Raw genomic sequence first — 20,528 nt, 5'->3', positions numbered from 1 at the left:
GTTGAATAAATAAGTTTTCTATTGATGTTGAGTTGTTAGAATAGGACAATATCTGGCTGAGATACAACCTTTTAAAACTCTGGAATGCAAAAAAATCTAAATATTGAGAAAATGGCCTTTGAAGTTGTTAATCAGAGGCAATGTAGCAGGCCATCCACTCACAAAATTAAAGTTTTTATATATTTAAGGTAGGAAATGTACAAAATATCTTCATGGAATATCATCTTAACTTAATATCCTAATGATTTTTAGCATAAAAGAAAAATGAATAATTTTGACCCCTACAATGAATTTTTGTCTTTTACTAAAAATGTTCCCGTGCTACTTAAGAGTGGTTTTGTGATCCAGGGTCACATATAATATCAAACGTTACTTTGTCAAATAAAAAAAAGAAAACAATGATATGAAACAAACCACACAAAGCATTTTTATTCAAACAATTCAATCGATTGCATTATGTCGTACATTACATGTGCATGCATTGTATGTCTTAGCATTTAAATCTGTAAAGTTCACCAACATCAGATGTCTTCTGCAAATGAGAATATTGCTTCTATTAGAGTGAATTTGGCACGGAATGAAGTTCAATGGTGTCAAGCTTGAAATATTGTTAGTAAAAGTGAACCGGCATCTGTAAGAGATCTGAGATCTGCAAGAAAAAACGTGTTCGCTGTGGTCAGGATGTCATTCACAGATTTTGACGTTTGTACATTCTGTCATCAGAAGGTTTCATTATTGCGGCAGTCTGAACATTTTTGGGGGGATTTTCTGTTTTGCCAAAGAGAAGTCAAAGAACTGGAATATGGAAATGTGAATGGAAAGGGTTGGGGAGTGTAATGTGTACAAAAATACAAATTACATGTTTTAATGAAAAAATTTAAAACTACTTATTGTACGATCATTGTACTGTACGTTGTTTTGTAGTTACTTGCACTACATACAGTATATGGTTTAATTTGACTATGTTTACTAACTATATTTAACGTCCAACAATAAATATTTTGATAAAAATGATTGCGCTCCTTTTCATTTGGATTTGACACATACAAATGTTTGCAAAATGATAAATACATTACTTTATCGTTTTTACATTTTTATAGTATAATGTAAATTGTCTATATGGGCAAAAACATTCTTCAACCACACTAAACAACATAATCATTGTGAACTGAAGGTTTTGACACACATGAAACAAATCTGCCCAATTTTGGATTTTAGAATTTAAATAAATAGTGATTCATAAAATATTTTAAAGTATTTTTCATATAATGAACGTCTTTGCACAGCGCCCCCTAGTTGTAGAATGTATTATTGAAAGTTAAAGAGAGTTTGGTGCTTTGATTTTAAATGACATCAAAGCCAAAATGGGAAAGAAAAGAGTCTTGTTGGGAAAAAAATCAATGCTGCTCAATGGTGCCACCATTAGGCTAATACGTGTCATTACACTTGCCTGAGGAAAGGGATAGACAACCCCAAATTTGTTAGTATGCCTTTTCTTTTTCAAGCTGAGAAAATAATAGTACTCAACTCCTCAAAATATATTTAAAGCCAATTTCTCGTTCTTTTAATGCTTTAAATATCTAGCTCAACAGTATGTGGCTACTGCTACCTGCGTATGACCACCCCATAACTACAGAAGATTATCAGCCACCCTGTTATCAATATCTACAAATGGATTTAACCTGGATAATAAAACCTGGATTTCATAGACCCTTCCAGGAGCAGACGAGTCATCCTGAGCCACTAAAATGATTTCCATCTCCTTTATTGATCCATCTGTCCCCTGTCTGCTGTGTGTGAGACCACACGGTTGCTTTGGGACTCAAGGTTGATCAAGGTTCAAACGTCTTAGACTGTTAGACATTAGGCACCATGCAGATGAGAGTCAGAGGTTAGGGGTCAAAAGTCAAGAATTAGGTCCTCCGGAGCGGGTGCCACATTGAAACCGGTTTCCGCAGGGTGGCCAGCATCTGGTTCCAGTGGGTTATTCCCATTCCACTGGCCTCCGGTCCAATGATCACATGACCTACGTTTTCACCTCGCCCATCCTCTGTGCTCTCAGCGACCGTCACTCTCAGAGAAAGCTCCTGAAGAAAACCCAAACGGTCTTACTCACAAAAAATTAGAGATAAATAAACAGACAGACAGACAAGTAGATGCTTTCACCTGTAGGACGATGGCAGGTACTGAGAAGATCATGGCCTCATTGAAGATGGGGTTTGTGTCATCTCTTTTCATGGAGGTTTTCTTTTTACTGATCTTTCTCCCATCTTGAAGAAGGTAGACTTTCACAAACGGATCTGTTAACATTAGAAAGAGAGAACGTTCTGGATGAGTGCATGTTTTTAAATAGATGTCGAAATAAGTCACAGGTCAGTCTCACACCTGCCATGGTCTTTCCATTAGTCCAGACCAGGTTCTTTGCTTTGGCCACGACCACGGTGAGACGCTCTGCCGTTGGCAGATAGCTGAGAGACAACAGTATCTCACCAACAGCATCCACAGCCTGAGCAAAACCAGACAGAAGAGACCATTTTAAAACTTTTAAGAATAGGTTCTCATCTCTGATCTTTAACAGTTAGGCAACACTGCCCCTACACGACAAATGGAAAAATGACATCAGATTACATGACAACACATTTTAGCTTTTATGACAGTCATTCTTAACTAGGAACCATGACATAAATTGAGGAAAATCTATAGGTTAATATTTTAATATAATAAATATATATAATTTCAAATAATTTAGGTAGGTTATGCAATAATGTCTAAACGTTTATCTGCCTTTGATTACAACCTTTACGTTTTTGTGATGTTTTGCTTTATAACATTGATAAACACAGTGAGAAAGTGATAAAATGTTCAAAACTGTAATATATTTAGATGTTTTTGACTGCCTTCACTTTAAAAATGCATAAAAAAATCTTATTTGTCATCTATATTTATTCTTTATAGAGTTGTTATAGTTTTATTTTCTGTTTTATTGTATTTGCATTAATATTTTGAGTTAGCTTCTATTTTTATACTTTCGTTTTTTTTCATTTATTTTAGTTTGCAATTTTTAGCGATTTTGCAAGTCCTTTTGTTTTATTTATTTATTTTAGGGATGTCAAACGATAAATCACGATTAATCACATCCAGAATAAAAGTTTGTGCTTACATAATAAATGTCTATGTTTATAAACACAAAAACTTACATATACACACACATAAATATTTAGATGTATTTATTTAGATTTACCAATAATTGAAATGATATATTAACATTTTTTTTGTATTTTATATTTTTCTTAAATATAAACATGTATAAATACAAAATGAATATGCATAGTACACAGACAGATGTTTTGTAAACAAAACTTTTCTTATGGACCCGATTAATCGTGATTAACCGTTTGACAGCCCTTGTTAATTTTTTACATTGGTAGAGTTATAAAAAAAGATATATATATATTTATTTACTTTTTTTGTTTATTATAAATTATTTGAAATTTACAATTCATGATTATTATTTTTTGTTAAGTTTTTATTTAATTTCAGTTAAACATTTTAGTGCCTACATGAAACCTAAACTTTTGTTGAAATTTCTCGAAAGTTTCAGTTTTTTTCGTAAAAAACAATTGCTTGATCTATATTTGACCTAAAAGCATATGTGGTTTCATACGCTAATCACACACATATACTGGTTCTCTTTTTCATTCATTTGTATCTTTTAAATTTAGTTACGCTCACGGCACCTTATTCAGGTCCTGTAGGTAGAGCCAAGCGTTAAACGGCCTGAAGGATAGATCCAGATCTGACAGTTTAAGTTCAGCTTCTCCAGCACTGATGTTCCGTTCATCTGAATCTACCCCGAACGTAGAGAACCTCAGACTGTTCTCCTCCAGATTCACAGACTCGAATGGAACAGAGAAGCGCTCTTCGAACACCACGGTGAAGGCGTTTCTCTGAACCTGCAGTCGAGACAAACACAGTTTAAAGATTTTGATAAGATCATTAAAAACAGGTATGATTACAGATGTATACCTTTGTGGCCCCCAGACTGATCTGCTGAGGAACCAGCATGACGCTGATGTAGCACCCAAGGAAGTTCTCCTCCTCCTTCTCCAGCAGATCTTTACCCTGGTGCAGCGAGACGATGAGAGACGAGGTTCGAGAGTCCAGCTCCAGCGTGACCTCCAGCTGCCCCACCGTGAAGTCATGGCCGAAGGTTTGAGCGACAGATGAGATGGAACACAGCGATTCGGAGGACATGGAGCGATTCAGGGTGCCGCTGGGATCCAGCTCTCGGCTCATCAGCTCCAACGTCCCCAGGTCTCGAAACCCATCGGGGGTGTCCAACAGCTGGAGACTGGGTTTCCGACTCGCTGAGGACACTCTCCGCTGGTTGTTAGCTGCAACACGCTACATGGGAAAAAACGAGTTGAGGATCATAAAATATCAATTAAGATATATTATTTTCTCTTGCTTTGTAGTTATTTTGAGATTCAAATAACAGAACATATGTGACTCTAGACAACAACATTTTTACATCAACTAAAAAAATTAAGATTTCTATTGATAAATAAATATAGGATCTGGCAGAGATAAACAGTTTTTTACAAATTTAAGGTAGGAAATTTGCAAAATATCTTTATGGAACATGATCTTTACTTAATATACGAATGATTTTTGGCATAAAAAAATCTATCAATTTGACCCATTGATCAATTTTTGTCTTTTACTAAAAATGTTCCCATGCTTCCTAAGACTGGTTTTGTGATCCAGGTAAATATTGTGATATTAAACATAAAAAAAAATTAACATCACATAACAAATTTCAAGAAAGAAAAGGCAAAACATTTAAACATTTTAATGACCGCGATTTCAAGCTACTGACTTTTAAGCATATCAACCTTTTCTCTTCATTTCCTTTAATCAATTTAATACTCGATTATTCTAGACATATAAGCATCATTTTTATATCTAAATGATCAACAATAGTAATAATGACTCAATTGTTGTTCTGGATGAACTGTCCCCTCAAGAACGAGTTTTATTACCTTCTGTCTGATCTCTGAGTTGGACGAGCCATATTTTTCCTGCAGGTACCGGTAGTTGAAGTTTGGAAACGGTGATGGAGTCGGGAAGGATCCGGATTTATATAATTTCCACAGATTCGCTATAACCACAGCGAACAGAACCAAGAACCCGAACACATACAAACACACCTCCCAGCCAGGAGGATCCAACACCACTGACACACACAAACAAACACAGAAATAAAATCAGAAAGTCTTTTAGATGAATTCATATTAAACATTATCACATATGAATGTGTCTTTCTTACCGCTCAGATGATATTCTGAAATATCCTGACCCTGCACAGACATACTGCCACCTGAAACACACAACACATTTACTACAATATATAGAAAATATAAGCAGCCCCATTATAATAAGTGCTTTGAATGTATCATGGTACAGTAATGGTGTAAGATCAATATTCATGTATCTGCATGGTACAGTACTTCTAAAGAAACACAGTATGACTAAGGTATCATGTCAAAAAAACATGTAATCAACATTAGGAAAATATTATTTGAAGATCCCTGGGGTTATGGGATAGACTCCAGCTCTCCCGTGGCCCTTCAGAAGATCAGCCTGATCGGATAACAGATGAATTTATGGACAACAATGTTTCTAATGAGACGTTGCTCCAGTTGTGTAGTTAAATAACGGTTCAGCTTGACTGACACTATGGTTACCACGGTACATTTCTGTAGAGGTAATGAATGCAGCAACTGTGTTATATATCAAATCCAGCGAGAGACACTTCACACAGGAAGTATCATGTTTGGTCTAAAAGTAAACGCAGTGAGAGGCGTGTGTGCTGTGAGTCAGCCGGGACTTGTGGGTAATCAGATGAAAGTTCTGCAGAGATTATGACAAGCAGCCAATTAAAGAAGCTAAGAGCGGAACGCCACGAACACACGCAAACAGACTTATACAAACACACACCGACTTACACACTCGCACAAACACTCACCCACACACACAAAGAGACTCACAAAACGACTGACACACTCACACACACACACACACAGATTGACACACCATCTCACACACTCGCACAAACACTCACGCGCACACAGAGACTCACACAGCGACTTACACACACTCAAGCACACACATAGACTCACACACCGACTTACACCCTTGTACACACACACAGAGACTCACACACCAACTTACGCAACCACGCACACACAGAGACTCACACACCGACTTACACACTTTCACACACACAGAGACTCACACACCGACTTACACACTCACACACAAGGACTCACATACCAACTTACACACTTGCACACCCACACACACCTACACACACACACACACACACACTCTTACACACATACAGAAAACAGACATACGTACATATGTTTAAATTCATTCACACACAAGGATATACACACACACACACTCCAACACATTGATTTCACAGACGCACATGCTTATTGCTTACACACAGACTCAAACACATACACCGATTTCCCAATCACAAAAAGACTCTCACACATACAAAACAGACTAATACGACAAACACAGACTGACACAAGCGTGTGTGCGCGCACACACACACACACACAATAGACATCTAAAACCTAATGGCTGAGGTAGGTAAATATGTAATTTGTGTATTATGTGTGTAAATGAATACATACCAAAGTCTGTTTTGTGTGCGTGTGTGTGTGTTAATCAATGTACAGTGTGTGAATGTGTGTGTCAGTCTGTTTTGTGTGTGCATGCGGGTTTTAATGAATGTACAGTATGTGTGTGTGTGTGTGTTCTGTCACTTTAATGAACTTGTGTTGAAGTCGCACTGTCATTAAAATCAACATAAATTTTTCCAAAGCTAGAGTGTGTGTAACTGCCCACGCTCTGTCTGTAATAACTACAGGAACACAGATGGATGCACATACACACACACACACAGAGCTTGGAACACAGAACGCTGTGATGATGTCTGGATGGTGAAGCCAATATCCAAAAATAATTTCCCAAATGGCACACAATAAACCTTCATCTCTTAGAGAAAACACAATCATGTAGCTTTTTTATATCAGAGGTTTCCAGAATAACTGAGAGTCTAGTTGAAATGATACTTCACCCAAAAATGAAAATTCTGTCATCATTTACTCACCAGGAAGATATTTGGAAGAATGTCAGATCTCACTATTCACTGTCATAATAACACTATGGCAGAATTTTCATTTTTTGGTGAAGTATCACTTCAAGTGTATGTGTAATACTCGGTTAAGGATGTAATTTTACCAACATAAAATATACCGTCACATCTTAAACCCTGATGTTATCTGAAAGAAAATAAATAAAAGTGAATAGAAATTTGAGCAGTCAAGCTTTAGTTTATGGAAAGAAACGATTTACTTCTTTCTCAACCAAGTCCTCAGTCAAGTGTAAATAAAGAACGGACTTTTATTTATGGATGAATGATTCATCTTGAAGCTCAATAATTTAAATCTGGTCAACATTTAAGCAAGAAACATCCTAAAGCAAATATAGAAGGCCGCAACACATGATGAATTTGATCATCTGAGAAGCCAACGAGGTCTGAAATTACAAGTGCCCGTAACTGCACGAGCGGTTGTTGGAGTCCATCTGGAGTTTTGCGACACTGCCCCTAAATCACCAGAGCTAATCAAGATGCTTTGAGCGATCCCGTCGCACTCATGATTCAGGAATGATTATTTTCCGCCGGACAGCGCTGCATTCACTGGAGATGAAATAGAGGCTCTTTTACAACAGAAGTGGTGCTGCGGAGGGCCGGTGGGGGGTGAAGTCTGCACTGTCAGCTTCTCTACGCGCAGGTCTGAAGGAAGCAAACGCTAATAAATCAAGTGTGCTTTTAATCTCCAGAATGACTCATAATAACACTTTCACTGAAACACAAGCGCACAACAGGGAGTCAGATGCCTCCTGCAGAACAAGGCGCTCGGAGACCCGACAGCAGACCCAGAGTCTCTGCGCAAGTATTTTTGGGTTTATAGCTTTAAAAGAACAACACACTCACATAACAGTCACGCAACGGAGAGCACAAATGAAACACCAGAACACAACAGGGACACAAAACAGATGCACAACAAATACAAGATGGAAGAAAAGACACACAGAAGAACACAACTAAGCACAAAACGGATGAACAACACTTCTAAGCACAATATAGACACATAGTGATGCATAACACACAACAAAGAAACACAACAGGGAGATGCAAAACACAAACAAGACAAAACACACGGAGACACACACACAGTATAACAGAAAAACAACAGAGCACAACAAACAAAAAAGCTGATAGCACAACACACACAGACAAACACACACAAATGCACAACCACAACTAAACAAAACACAACACACACACACACAAATGCACAACCACAACTAAACAAAAGACAACAAAAGACACACACACAACACGAACAGAACACAACAGACAACAAATGCACAATACATATAGTACACAAGACAAACATCAACACAAATCAAACACACAAAACATGTACCAGTCTAGAACACAACACACAGGCACATAAACAACACACAACAAAGTAAAGTATGTGCACTTAACATACACACAGAACTGACAACAGACCACAAAATAAGTGCACAACAAACACACAACAGAGAATAACACAACGCATGCACAGCTGACTTACAACAGACATAAATCAGAACACAACACAGCATGTGCACTTAGCACTTCGCACAGACACACACTTGACTTTTCATTTCATTGCTGTAGTTTAAAAGGCTGCAGTGTGTTTTATTTGACCCTTGGGTGTTAAATTAATGACCAACACCCCCCCACCCCCAAGAGGGGCTCATTACGGTGACCATGACAACCAGCTGGCCGCGGGCACGCGCACTGCATCAGTACCAGCACGTGAACGGGCCGAACTTCATCTCCAACAGACAGAAATCAACGACAGTATTGCATAACAACATGATCTCACCTATTGGGACGTAATATCGCAACATCATTAAACAATTCTGACACGCATTACGACAAAATCTCTAAATATTAATGCAATTGATAATTACATCGCGATAACATAACTATGAGAGATCATACATACTCTCAAACACATGCGATTATGAGCGCTTATCTCTGTGCTTACCTTTAGGAGTCTCTGTTTCTCCCTCTCGTGCACACTTTCATCCATCAATTATCATGCACTAAAGCATCAGATGCGTGTGCACGATCCGATTAGATCTGATAGATGCGCGTGAGTGCTCGGGTCAGATCAGATATGTGTTATTAGATCTGATGTGTGTGTGTTTTCCGTTGCGCATGATGAAGAAGATGTGAATGCAGGAGTCCCACCCCTGCAATGCAACTTCAGCACCTACAACACACACATATACGCGCGCACGCAAACACGCGAGAGCGCGCGCAGACTAATCTTCAATTAAATCTAATTGTGCGGCGCCGTACATAAAGTCAAACGCGCTGCCAAAAGACGTATTTCTCTATTATTTACTTCTAAACAAAAAGTGCTGTTTTAATAAAAACAACTTAAAAATAACATACAACGGATTTTATGGATAATTTGACATAAAACAGTAATATACATTTAAGATAAAGGTATCAGATGGCCAGAATAGAATTATACTGAATTTTTACAATATTCATGCGTGTTGTTTTTTACCAAGCCGAGGAAGCCTACTTGAACAAACTTGATCATAGATAAGATGGATGTTTTATATTTATAATTTATGGTTAAAATTAAACCGAAATGTTACATATGAAAGCAAATGTGACGGATGGCGAAAGAACCATATTATCAATAACTATTTCAAAACATGTATTATGCAGCCAACATATTAAAAGTAACAAGCTGAGATCATAAACTGTGTGATATGTAATGATGTTACCTCTTGTATAAGTGACTGTTTACTAAAACTATATTTATACGAATTATATGTAAATATTTCTAATCTGATTCGGTCTCACGAGCGCCCTCAAGTGGCCGGAAATGATACGCCAACAGCGACTATACCACTGAGACATTTCTTAAAATATCTTGTGTTGGGAGAGATGAGGGAGAATAAATTTGAATTTTTGGGTGAACTATTGTTTTAAATCCAGTGTGTACAATTTCAGTACATTGAAACTTTTCGTTGTGCTTCTCAGTCATTTGCAATAAAAAAAAAATACAATTAATGAAAATGTTAGGTTTGCATGTTCATATGAATTAAATTACCAATCCTTGGTTTATTTTCCATAACTTTCATCGAACAAATGCTTAGAAGATTTAAATTCACCACAGTAGTTTGATGAATATATCAATAACCTTTCAATGATTATAATGTCACTAAATTAGAAACCCTCAGAAAATAAACAAACAAACCATCCCATGAAAACGAACATTTATTTACAAGCTGCCAAACAGACAGTTAGCAGGAATGTTACAGGAGTGATGCCAATTTAGTGTCGCTGTGTAATAACTAAATACAGAAAACTCCATCTTAAATTAGAGTATAAAAGAGAATGGCCGTAAGATCAGTGTTAAATCAGTTTTTATAAAAACTGCATTACGTAATATCATCAGACAAGCGCAAAACAAAATATTCAATCAAAATGTAGGAGTTAAATAAAAGGAAAAAGCTAAAGAGAAAAAGGTAAAACGCAGGGCTAAAATATTTACAATTCTTCAACAAATTCATAACGATTTACATTCAGTATATCCATAAAAGCTTTTTTAGTCTTCAAAGATGTGGACCATCAGTTCAGCAGAACAGGTTCGGTCCGCCAGTATTTAGTGCGTGAGGGTGGAGTTCAAAAGTCCAGTCTTGACTTTAGATTTAGAGGTGCCTGAGAACTCCCGCTGTAAAAAAGCAAATATAAATTGATACGATGTCACAACCTTTCTGTTCCTTCACACCTACATTCTGCAAGTGTTCACTATTGAAGAAGGTCAAGAAATGTCTCAAAAGGTCTTATGACACGGCTTAAACGAATATTATTGTTTGTTTTAGATGTATAAGATGTCCAATAGATGTCTAATTTTGATGTGTTTTCACCATTTAAGGCTAAAAAAACGCTGTATTTTTCACATACCGTGCATGTTTGTATCTCTTCTTTGCTCCGCCCCTCTCTGAAATGTGCAGATATTTTACAAAGCTCATCGCTCTGAACAGCGAGGTGGGCTATGATTGGCCAGTTAACCAGTGATTGGTCGAATACTGCAACCGTGTGAAATGTAACGCCTCTTACCATATTTGGAACATCAGGTTCCAAAGCAATTAAACTGACAGGTACGGCCACTTTACCTGTGTATACATTTGGGCGGTCTTATGCGTCGGTCACAATTGAATTAGCAAATGTGAAATTTGTTTGGACGAGTTGATCAAGTAAATACATGCACAATCACATAAAATGACATGTTTCACTGTGTAAACTTTACCACCACTCCTGTTTCCAACATCACCGCAAACCAAGCCGCTTCACATTTTGTAATCTTTTAAAGTTGTGTTGTACAAGACGGGATGATGCAAAACTGCTACAATGCGCGTTTCCTCCATTTTGGATTTTTTGTACCGAGAGGTAACGCCATGACGTTTTGATCTTCTATTGGTCTCACGCACTCACGTGATGCCAATTCACAGGTCAGATATCACCAAACTCTAAAAGCCGCAAATTAATTCCGCACTGGCTTGCGTTTCCGGTCTGTAGCAATGGAGGGGAAATTCAAGTGTGACTTTAATCAAATCATTTCACAAACTGAGGTAGATTTGTGGGGGTGTGGTTACACGGGGCGTTTCAGCCAGGTCTGGGTGAGCATTTGCTTTTAGATAGAATGCATCTTTTGTTCCGACACTTGAATTTTTGCAATTTTACGTCTCTAATACAGAAAACCTGATACGCCCAGTATGACCCCTTAATGTAAACAAAACCAGGACAACCAAGATAGGCCACATTTATCAAACTATAACCAACAAAAGATTTCAGATGTTAACAAGACAGAGTGCTGTGAACGTCCGCACATGCGCAGCAGCTAAAGCAACTTCGAAAGTGTTTTAAGTGCATTTTGAGCTACATTTAGTTTCTGAAAAGGACTGGGCTTCCCTGAGACGTTGAAAATATCCGCTAGTTGTGAAACTGACTATTAGTTTCCCCTTTGCACAAACAGGAAGTACAGGGATTGGAAATAGATCGTCAGAGCACAATAACTTCCTGTCCTTTAACTCCAGGAGCCCAAATGCTAACACACAAACAGACCCTCCGCCATTAGTACGGTTAGCAGAGACAGAGAGGAACAAATTAGTGTGTTGTATAATGAACAATAGCCATACAGACCTGGACACTGCAGTGGATTCAGAATAATTCTACAAGAGAAGGCAGAATTATACCTTCAGGTACGCCAATTCAATGTCTATTCCATCTTTTTTCGGCTGCTTGTCTCTAAACTGTCAACCGAATCTAAACTGTTAACAAAGTCTTTTAGGACGATGGTGATGAAGAACTTACCGCAAACTCAGAATAGGATGAAGCCACAGATGTGATGGAGTAGTTTCTGTTAGGACTGGCGGTCATAGTGCGCAAAGCTCCGCTAAGCTGTGACATGTTCTCCTTATTCCTCTCCAGACCGCGAGGGGTTCGACCACGAGCAGGCGTCCGTAGGCCCATCTAGCAACAGAAGAGCGGTTTACAATAATCATCTGCTTTAGAATGACAATGTTTATAGTCGCGAGGTTCAACTCACCTTGCTTGAGGAAAGGGGTGGTCTCAAAGAGGGGGAGGAGCAAATGGAACGGAGCGTCGTGTTGGGGGTGGAGCTACACATGCTAGACGTTGAGATCAGCTGAAGGAGAAGAACATGCAACAACTGGTGATCAATGTTCATGTTAAGATTTTTGGCTTCTTGTTGACAATCTCCAAACACACGTTATCTTCACATTTCAACAAACTGTTTTTTAAATGTAAATATCTACACGACGCAAGTACCTTGCGTGTTTTGCCCGGTGTCGGTGTGGCAGCGAGTCTTCTCTTAGTTGGGGTTCTGAGAACCGTGCCATATAGCAGATCTTCCTCCGTCTGTTTCACTTTCTTCATTTGCTGCCCAGCGCAAAACACAAAGTTAGAGTTTCCCGAAATACAAAAAACGTTGACAGAAATAACTTTATAAAGAAACGAAGATCATACTCGTTCTTGTTTCTCTCTCTCTTTTTCCATGCGGTGCTGGTTCCATTGATCCTCTACATACTGCAGGAACGGCTGCCCGTTCACGCGGAACTCTTTACCGTACACTCCTTCCCATTGGTCGATCTGAGCTTTCAGACTCTTCTCCAGCTGACCAATCAAAACAGAGAAAAGTTAGCATACAAACTATGGGAGTCGACTGGAGCATTAACGTTTGTGTATGAAGCTCGGATCAAACCTTCGGAAGACTCTTCTGCAGATCCACCCTCTGTTTCTCCTCCTTCAGCAGGTTTCCACCACGGTTGTTGAAGCGAGATGGGTCTGTGGCTTTTTTCTGATTGGAGAACAAGAGTAAAATCAATGTTTATCAATCACATTTGGTGCTAATTGGTTGCTACAGTATACTGTAAGATCTAAAACTTCAAATAAAGTACACGATAGAAATAAATAGCTGCGATCTGTAACTTCTGGGCGTGTATCGCCATCTCTGTTCATAACACAACATTGCAGGTTACTCTATTTAACCTGAGATTTAGAACTTTTGTTTTATTTTTAACAAAAAAACTGGATTGCACCTTTGACCGTACAATACACAATAGTATTGCAATATCTAAAGTGATAAAAACACCTTTTGTTTTGTAATAGCTATAAACTAAATTAAAGGGTAAAATTTGCTTTAAAGTAACATGAATTTGTTTACCTCTAATTCTTGATAAAGTGTCCAGTTGGTGCTCCAGGTGGAAACGGCATCATATAACTCCTTATGTTCATTATAATCCAGTTTCAGATGCTCCAGTTCATGCTCATGCTCACGCAACAAATCTTCATCCATATCACCTAAAAGCACATAAACAAACACGTGTCAACCGGCATAAATTTGAAAATCCAAATTGGCAAACTATTCAGCTAAAGTAAGCCATTTTGGAGAGCGAGACGGCATCATTTATTATTTCTTAGCAAAAAATTACCCACAAGCCCTTGTGCTAGGAAAGGCAATGTACAGGAGATTTATCATGTGAAATTAAGTTTAATTCGAGAAATTGTCTTTCCCAATTCCCCACCTAAAGCCTTTTATGTAAACCGATGCCTTTATTTAGTGGTCAAATGTGTAAGGGATCCATTGTTGAAAACAGTTTATGTAAAATGATTTTAAAAGTATGTAAAAGCTTGAGAATCTAGCCCTTAGCCTACCACTGTTGTAGGAAGTAAAGGCTTGTCTCTGCTCCGGGCTGTAGTAACATTTCTCCCAAAACTTTACGATCTCCGATCTGATCGAGCGAATAACACGCTCTATGTTTTTCTTTTTCATGTCCTCCAAACACTGCAGCTCTGCCTGGAGCTGTGAAGAGAGAGAAACGGGCACGGTTACGCCAAAGAATCTCAAATGAACAAGATGACCTACATTCGTGACAGGTGCCGTGTGTGTGTGTACACTCACTGTATTCAGACTGCTCTTTGTGCTGGTGTGTGTTTGGTGAATGAGACTCTCTCTCTGTTCATCGGGAATTTCCAACATCCTCCACAACTCCTCAATACGACCACGGATGGACACGCACAGCGCATCCGTCTCTGCTTTACGAGTCTCCAGCTGAAATAAAGCACACGTGGGTTTAACTCCAAAGCCAAACATCAGCGAATATGACAACAGCTCAACGGATCCATTTTAAAGGCTCACAGGCGCCCCATTGAGGACGACGTGGTTTTTGCCCAACAACAGTTATTTAATGGGTGTGTACCTGACCCAGCAGCACTTTGAGCGAGTTGATGTTTTCTACGGAGAGACAGAAAGCTTCTTCATCTTCACACACGGCGTCCTTCTCAAAGGTGCTATCTGGAGGCTGTTCCAGATCCTCCATCAATGCTGTGATCCGACGCTTCATCTCCATAAACTCAGTGTGACGGTGCTCCTGTAAACACACATGACCATACAGACTAAACTTTGCTACACAGACACACTCATAAGAGCTTATTTTGAAGATGTTGGTGCGCTTCGTACCTTCTCCTGGCTAAGCGTGGCGATGTGCCGCCTGTAGTTCTCCAGCTGCTGGTGTGAAGGAATCCGTTCGGGGTGGATGGGGAAAAGATCTTCGCACAGAATATCGCACAGATCCTGGTCCGCCTGAATGAGATTCTTGAGCTCGCTCTGTCGCACGCTCTTTTCCTTCAGCATGGCCTTCACCTGTGTGCGCAGATCTTTCTCCAGCTGCAGCATGGTGAGGGCACCTTCCTCCTACCAAACACACACACTTGCTTTAACAAATACTAGCTGCTCCAACTGGTTCATTTGGTCCCTGAGGCCAACCTGAATACACGAATTCAAACAATGTGGACCAGACTTCATGCTTTTACTCAAAAGACGGATGGCATTTAGTTACCGGACACACAGGCAGCTGGAGTTCATCACACAGAGCGATCATCTCTTCCCTGCACGCTTCGATACTGATCAACAAGCGTTTCTTTAGGCCCTCCTCCTCTGCGATCATCATGTCCAGAAGGTTCTGTCATAAAGATGTGACGTTCGTAACTCCATTCTCGAGTCCACAGTCTTCGAGACACTTAAGTGACTTATACCCACCTTGATGTGCATGTGAACGGCATCCGTGCGCTGGAATCTCTGGTCTTCTGGGATCCCGATCTCCTCCCAGATATCCTTCAGCTGGCAGAGAGCCTTGTTGAGACTCGATACGGACTCTGCAGCGTGGATCTCACTGCATCACACATGTTTTACTACATTAGTGAGGCATTTCAATAGATGTCAACAGATTTTATATTGGGTTATGATTTTCTATAGGCTTGTTTACATTATGACATTTAAAGAAAAATCACTGGCCATTACAATAATGCTGAAACTGTACACAGTTAGACTTTCTGAACACATAGTGAAATCAAAACATGAAACTTGAACTCATAATAAAATCACATATCTTCTAGATCGATGAAGATATTAGTAAGAATGGCACGTGAATGGTAGTGCCCGTGCGCGCACACATGCATGCGCGTGGTATGACGTGTTGAAAATGGTATTAGAAAGAATGCGAAACATTCAATTTATAAAGTTTATTTAATTTTCAGGTGTATTTTCAGTTACATATTGTAATATAGTTAATATTGACTGTACATAAAATGTTTTAATGCACATCGTCATCGTATGTCGCTTTATTGATCATGCAGCCGTAACATCATCTCTGATTCTCGTCTGATCTGTATTACTTACATTAATTATATATTATACAACAACATTGTTGATACTTTTATTAAAAATAAACCATCTTTGTAACGTTAAAACAACAGAAGCTTTATAGGTCAAATGCAAATGACTTATCCAGGCGACATATTCAAAATAAGAATAAATGATAAAACCTCGATTATTTATTACCTGGTTAAATCCGAATTAAAGTCGCTTCGCACTGAAACGACCGAACCCAAACACATGCATTTGTGTTTTCATGCATCAGTAACTTTAAATAAACACGCTCATTCAAACTCTCTCTTACCTTTTCCTCATTTTGTTCTATCGGCGCAGATCTCAGATCACTGAGATTTAACCTCCGTATATTTTATAAAGTTTATTCTTCGCTTTAATCCACGATCTGATATCAGACGCGGGGCTGGAAACTAGTACTGACTAAAAATTCAAACGCCGCACCGAAACGCCTCTCATTGCTGATTGGCCGAGAACAAGCTAAGCGACTGCTGTAAACCCGCGGATAGGCTGTCATCTGCCATAAGAACCGTTCTAGCTATCTGATTGGCTGACGATTCAAACCAGCTGACTGTCCAGTCGAACAGATGAGTGGTTTACATGACGCATAGAGAGCCGGTCATCGGCCAAGCTTTCGTCAACGAAACTTATTCTATTCATATTTTAAATACTTCGTTTGTATAGAAATAAATCAAGAATATATTATGTTTTAAATTAAATGTTTTTATATAATTAAATCACGCTCATTTTTTTCTCTGTACGTCGAGCTAAAGCTCTTCTCTACCTTTGACGAAACTGCTTTGATGGTTCTAATGGTAGTTGTATTGGTGCGTTTTACTGGTGGTAATATAAAGAAAAAAAGGTAAAAATACTAGTTCTAGAAAACAGTTTTTTTACTGGTTTTATTGGTAAGCAGATGTTTGATAATGGTTTGAACACTTTAAAAAAAATTATAGCAGGTATTTTTTTATTTTTTTCACACATCAGTTTTAAGTGATGATTGTTAGTATGGTTAATACAGTCATGTCTGATCAATAGATCAAAACCTAGCTGATTAATCACCATCATAACTGAGTCTGATCTACAATTAATCAACAATAAACAAAATCTTTGGTGGGTAATTTAACCCTTGAATGATTCATTCATAGTGATGAGAATACAGAAATACAATAATAATTAAAACCATACAGACTATATTGTATAATTATTGGTTTATTCAAAGAGATGAAGATTCATTTAACCGCTAGTGAAACAGGAGTATTTATTCATCCGGCTAGGCATTCAGTCATAAAGTTCAGGTTTTATGGTATTAGGAATGAATTCATTTTGTCACGAAGGTGATGGTTCATTAGTATGTGCGGTTGATGATCCTCACGTGTCGTCTCAGCCGCTGCGGGTCATCAGTTCTTCCAGAGCTCTCTCTTTATGGTTCTCATGCACCAGCAGAACTTCTTTAATGGTGCTCTGCTGGAAACCCATCTCGCAGAACTGAGCGAGCAAAAACAGGAACTCTGCTGCCTGAAAGAAACAAATAATATGGAGGAAAGATCCAAAAATACACAATTTGCTCCACATGCTGAAGTTTGGTGGCGAGTTCCTATTGGGTGTGTGAATCTTACTTTGCTCTCACAGTTCGGAAACATCTCCAGAGCTTCTTCCACCTGAGTCTTCTCATAACCCAGTCGACAAAGACGGTCACATGACGTCAGGTAACTCAAAATCTGTAGGCAAAGACAGGTTGAGAGAGTGTGTGCATATATGTTTGTGTGTATTTGTTTGTGTGCGGTACCTGGTCAGGGCTTTTCGTTCCGGTCTTCTGCAGGGCCATTATGGCAGTGTGAAGTGTGTATCCGTGCTTTGTAACAGCTTCTAGAAGGTCTCTCTCTTCCTCGCTCAAAGCACAGAGGAGATCCGCAGAAGCATCCTGTAGCCCTGCAGACGTCCGTGGACGCACGCCCTATTGTATTCAAACACCGTCAACACACAGCAATATAACATTGTACATTTCTGTGGATAAACAGTGTGTTTGTGTTACATGAGAGGTGGGTTTTTGTTGCCGTGTGGATGGCAGCGGTCCTGCGGATGAGGGTCTTTGCTGCAGTAGGGTGTGTGAGCTCAGTCGCCCGCTGGTTCTCATGGAAGCAGGTTTCCTGCGGGGGGCTCTGGAAGTGTGAGGACCGCCCTCTGGCGCCTGGGGGAGGGGCTTCCGTGTTTCCTTCAAAGCAGAAGCGGAGCTTGGGCGGGTTGAGGAACCACCGGGACGGGTCACTCGCTGGATGTGAGTTTTGGACTGTGGCCCACTACTCTGTGGTCGTTTTTTTCTACGAGAAGCATCTTCCTCAGTGGATGACCCTTCGTCGTCTTCACTGTAGCCGCCCTCGAAGTCTGAGTCAGCGATGACAAACTGGGCAGCCCGATGTGGGCGGAGTCTATTTGAGTCAGCAGCATTCAGGCTTAAACTGCGGGGACGTGGGCCCAGTTCCCATGATTCTCTGCTTCCGGAACGGCCCACACGACTCTGCTGCGGGCTTCTGAACATCAGCCAATACGGCGGACAAGTGGGACACACACTCTGGGGGAGTTTTTTGCCCTTTCTGTTCTTCCGCTGCACTTCTTCACATGCGGCCATGATACGTTTTTCGAGAGTAAATGAATACTGGCAAACACAACAACATTTATGTGTGAAAATTGCAGGTAAAGATGCACAGACAATTTATTTTAGATGTCATGCATATCCTATGGAGGATCAAATGTGCAATAATTAAAATAAAAAATTATATAGAATATAAGTACATAAATAAATGCAATTATAGGAAAATAAATATTAAATAAAATGTTAAGAAAATAAACAAAAAATACTTTTTTTAAATAAAATATAAAAATGGAGAGTTATAATTCGGATAAAATAATTAGAAAATCTAATTAAAAAATATTTGTATTTGTAATTCATTTATTGACTTACAAATAAATGAGAGCATTTATTTATTTTACAATTTATTTTTTTAAATTGCGTATAAGCACGAAAAACATCGGGAATAAGCATAAAAATACACAAAATCATAAAAACAACACGTACACAAGCATTAAGAGGAAGAAGAATTTGAATAAAATTAATCTTAGCAGCACTAGAGATCTTAATTAATGCAGTTCTAGACAAAAAATGAGAAATAATTCTATAAATGGGTTTTATAAATAATACATTTTGATGTCATTTATAATCTGACCTTTGTATCACACAATATTTGGGTGCAATCTGGGATCCTCATTTCAGGATCCTTCTCGCTCAAACTTATCTCCACGCAATCCATAGCAACCTTTAATGAAATCTCATCCAGACTACACATTCTTCTGAAACACACATACACAGTTTAGCAAAGTAAGTCAACCATCCACCTTCATTATTTAAAATTAAGTACTACTTTGTAATTCATTATCTCTGTAGATCATGTTGATTTCAGAACAGAAAGAAAGTGACTCACCTGGAGTGTGTTGATATGAATCTGTGTGTTTATGTCTGCTGTTCCTCGTCCGTAGAGAATAATCTTCACGTATACATAATACCAGAAGCATAATGTTCCCGAGTGTATCAACACAGACTTACGCACACACACTATAACTGGCTTATTCACTGACTCACACGATAATCCTTTCATATCTTTTGCAGACACACTCACACACTAGTGTTAGTAGTTTTCATTTCTTACTTTTTTTCCACAGGGTGCTAAAGTTAGAAAAAAAACGGAAGATCAAGAAACAAGATATCCTGTTTAAACCAGGAACACATCGTTTTATTATCCTTCAGTTATAGAAGAAACATCCAAGACTAAGTTGATACTTAAATGAAACCCAATTGAGAACTCCGTCAAATCTCCAGAGCTATGAAAGTTAAACCTTTGAGCATTGCTTTTATTTCCTTTTGGGCAAATCAGTTTCAGATTATTTCTATTGATAAGAAATACATGTATGTGAGCATATTTTTTGGAATTTTATAAAACCGTTATAACAAATCTGTAGTGATATTAAATTTGAAAGACCTCACGGACACAGGGAAATCTTTTCTTGGACAAAAAAGATATACTTTAGATATACAGTTTCCAAAATTACGCAGACACA

The 20,528-nt window shown here is 38.7% G+C and overlaps 3 protein-coding genes across 4 annotated transcripts; all 3 read right to left on the bottom strand.

Annotated features, from left to right (window-relative positions):
• Positions 1 to 404: 404 nt before the first annotated feature.
• On the bottom strand, positions 405 to 9,431 carry syt12 (synaptotagmin XII). The gene is made up of 8 exons (XM_056739199.1): positions 9,189 to 9,431; positions 5,330 to 5,380; positions 5,043 to 5,236; positions 4,027 to 4,404; positions 3,738 to 3,953; positions 2,386 to 2,506; positions 2,167 to 2,300; positions 405 to 2,087 (listed from the first exon to the last, which is right to left on the bottom strand). The coding sequence occupies exons 2-8, from the start codon at positions 5,370 to 5,372 to the stop codon at positions 1,914 to 1,916; spliced, it is 1,260 nt and encodes a 419-aa protein (XP_056595177.1). The 5' UTR covers positions 5,373 to 5,380; positions 9,189 to 9,431; the 3' UTR covers positions 405 to 1,913.
• A 992-nt stretch (positions 9,432 to 10,423) lies between these two features.
• prc1a (protein regulator of cytokinesis 1a) lies at positions 10,424 to 16,903 on the bottom strand. 2 transcript variants are annotated; one of them, XM_056739966.1, is made up of 15 exons: positions 16,708 to 16,903; positions 15,789 to 15,921; positions 15,589 to 15,711; positions 15,210 to 15,443; positions 14,950 to 15,120; positions 14,652 to 14,801; positions 14,405 to 14,552; positions 13,914 to 14,050; positions 13,452 to 13,547; positions 13,217 to 13,363; positions 13,019 to 13,129; positions 12,777 to 12,875; positions 12,542 to 12,700; positions 12,371 to 12,399; positions 10,424 to 10,898 (listed from the first exon to the last, which is right to left on the bottom strand). In XM_056739966.1, exons 1-15 carry the CDS (start codon positions 16,716 to 16,718, stop codon positions 10,850 to 10,852), a joined length of 1,797 nt encoding a protein of 598 aa, XP_056595944.1. In that variant the 5' UTR covers positions 16,719 to 16,903; the 3' UTR covers positions 10,424 to 10,849. The 2 variants fall into 2 exon arrangements, with proteins under 2 accessions (XP_056595944.1, XP_056595945.1); XM_056739967.1 differs by lacking the exon at positions 12,371 to 12,399 and having other exon boundaries at positions 16,708 to 16,900.
• A 417-nt stretch (positions 16,904 to 17,320) lies between these two features.
• On the bottom strand, positions 17,321 to 20,423 carry ubap1la (ubiquitin associated protein 1-like a). Its single transcript, XM_056739654.1, has 5 exons — positions 19,640 to 20,423; positions 18,451 to 19,071; positions 18,205 to 18,372; positions 18,035 to 18,136; positions 17,321 to 17,933 (listed from the first exon to the last, which is right to left on the bottom strand). Exons 1-5 carry the CDS (start codon positions 19,757 to 19,759, stop codon positions 17,799 to 17,801), a joined length of 1,146 nt encoding a protein of 381 aa, XP_056595632.1. The 5' UTR covers positions 19,760 to 20,423; the 3' UTR covers positions 17,321 to 17,798.
• Between the last annotated feature and the right edge of the window lie 105 nt (positions 20,424 to 20,528).

This window comes from Triplophysa dalaica, chromosome 24 (assembly GCF_015846415.1).
Source record: "Triplophysa dalaica isolate WHDGS20190420 chromosome 24, ASM1584641v1, whole genome shotgun sequence".
Taxonomy (NCBI): Eukaryota; Metazoa; Chordata; class Actinopteri; order Cypriniformes; family Nemacheilidae; genus Triplophysa; species Triplophysa dalaica.
The sequence above is the reverse complement of the archived record's forward strand: the minus strand, read 5'-3'. Positions and strand labels throughout refer to the sequence as shown.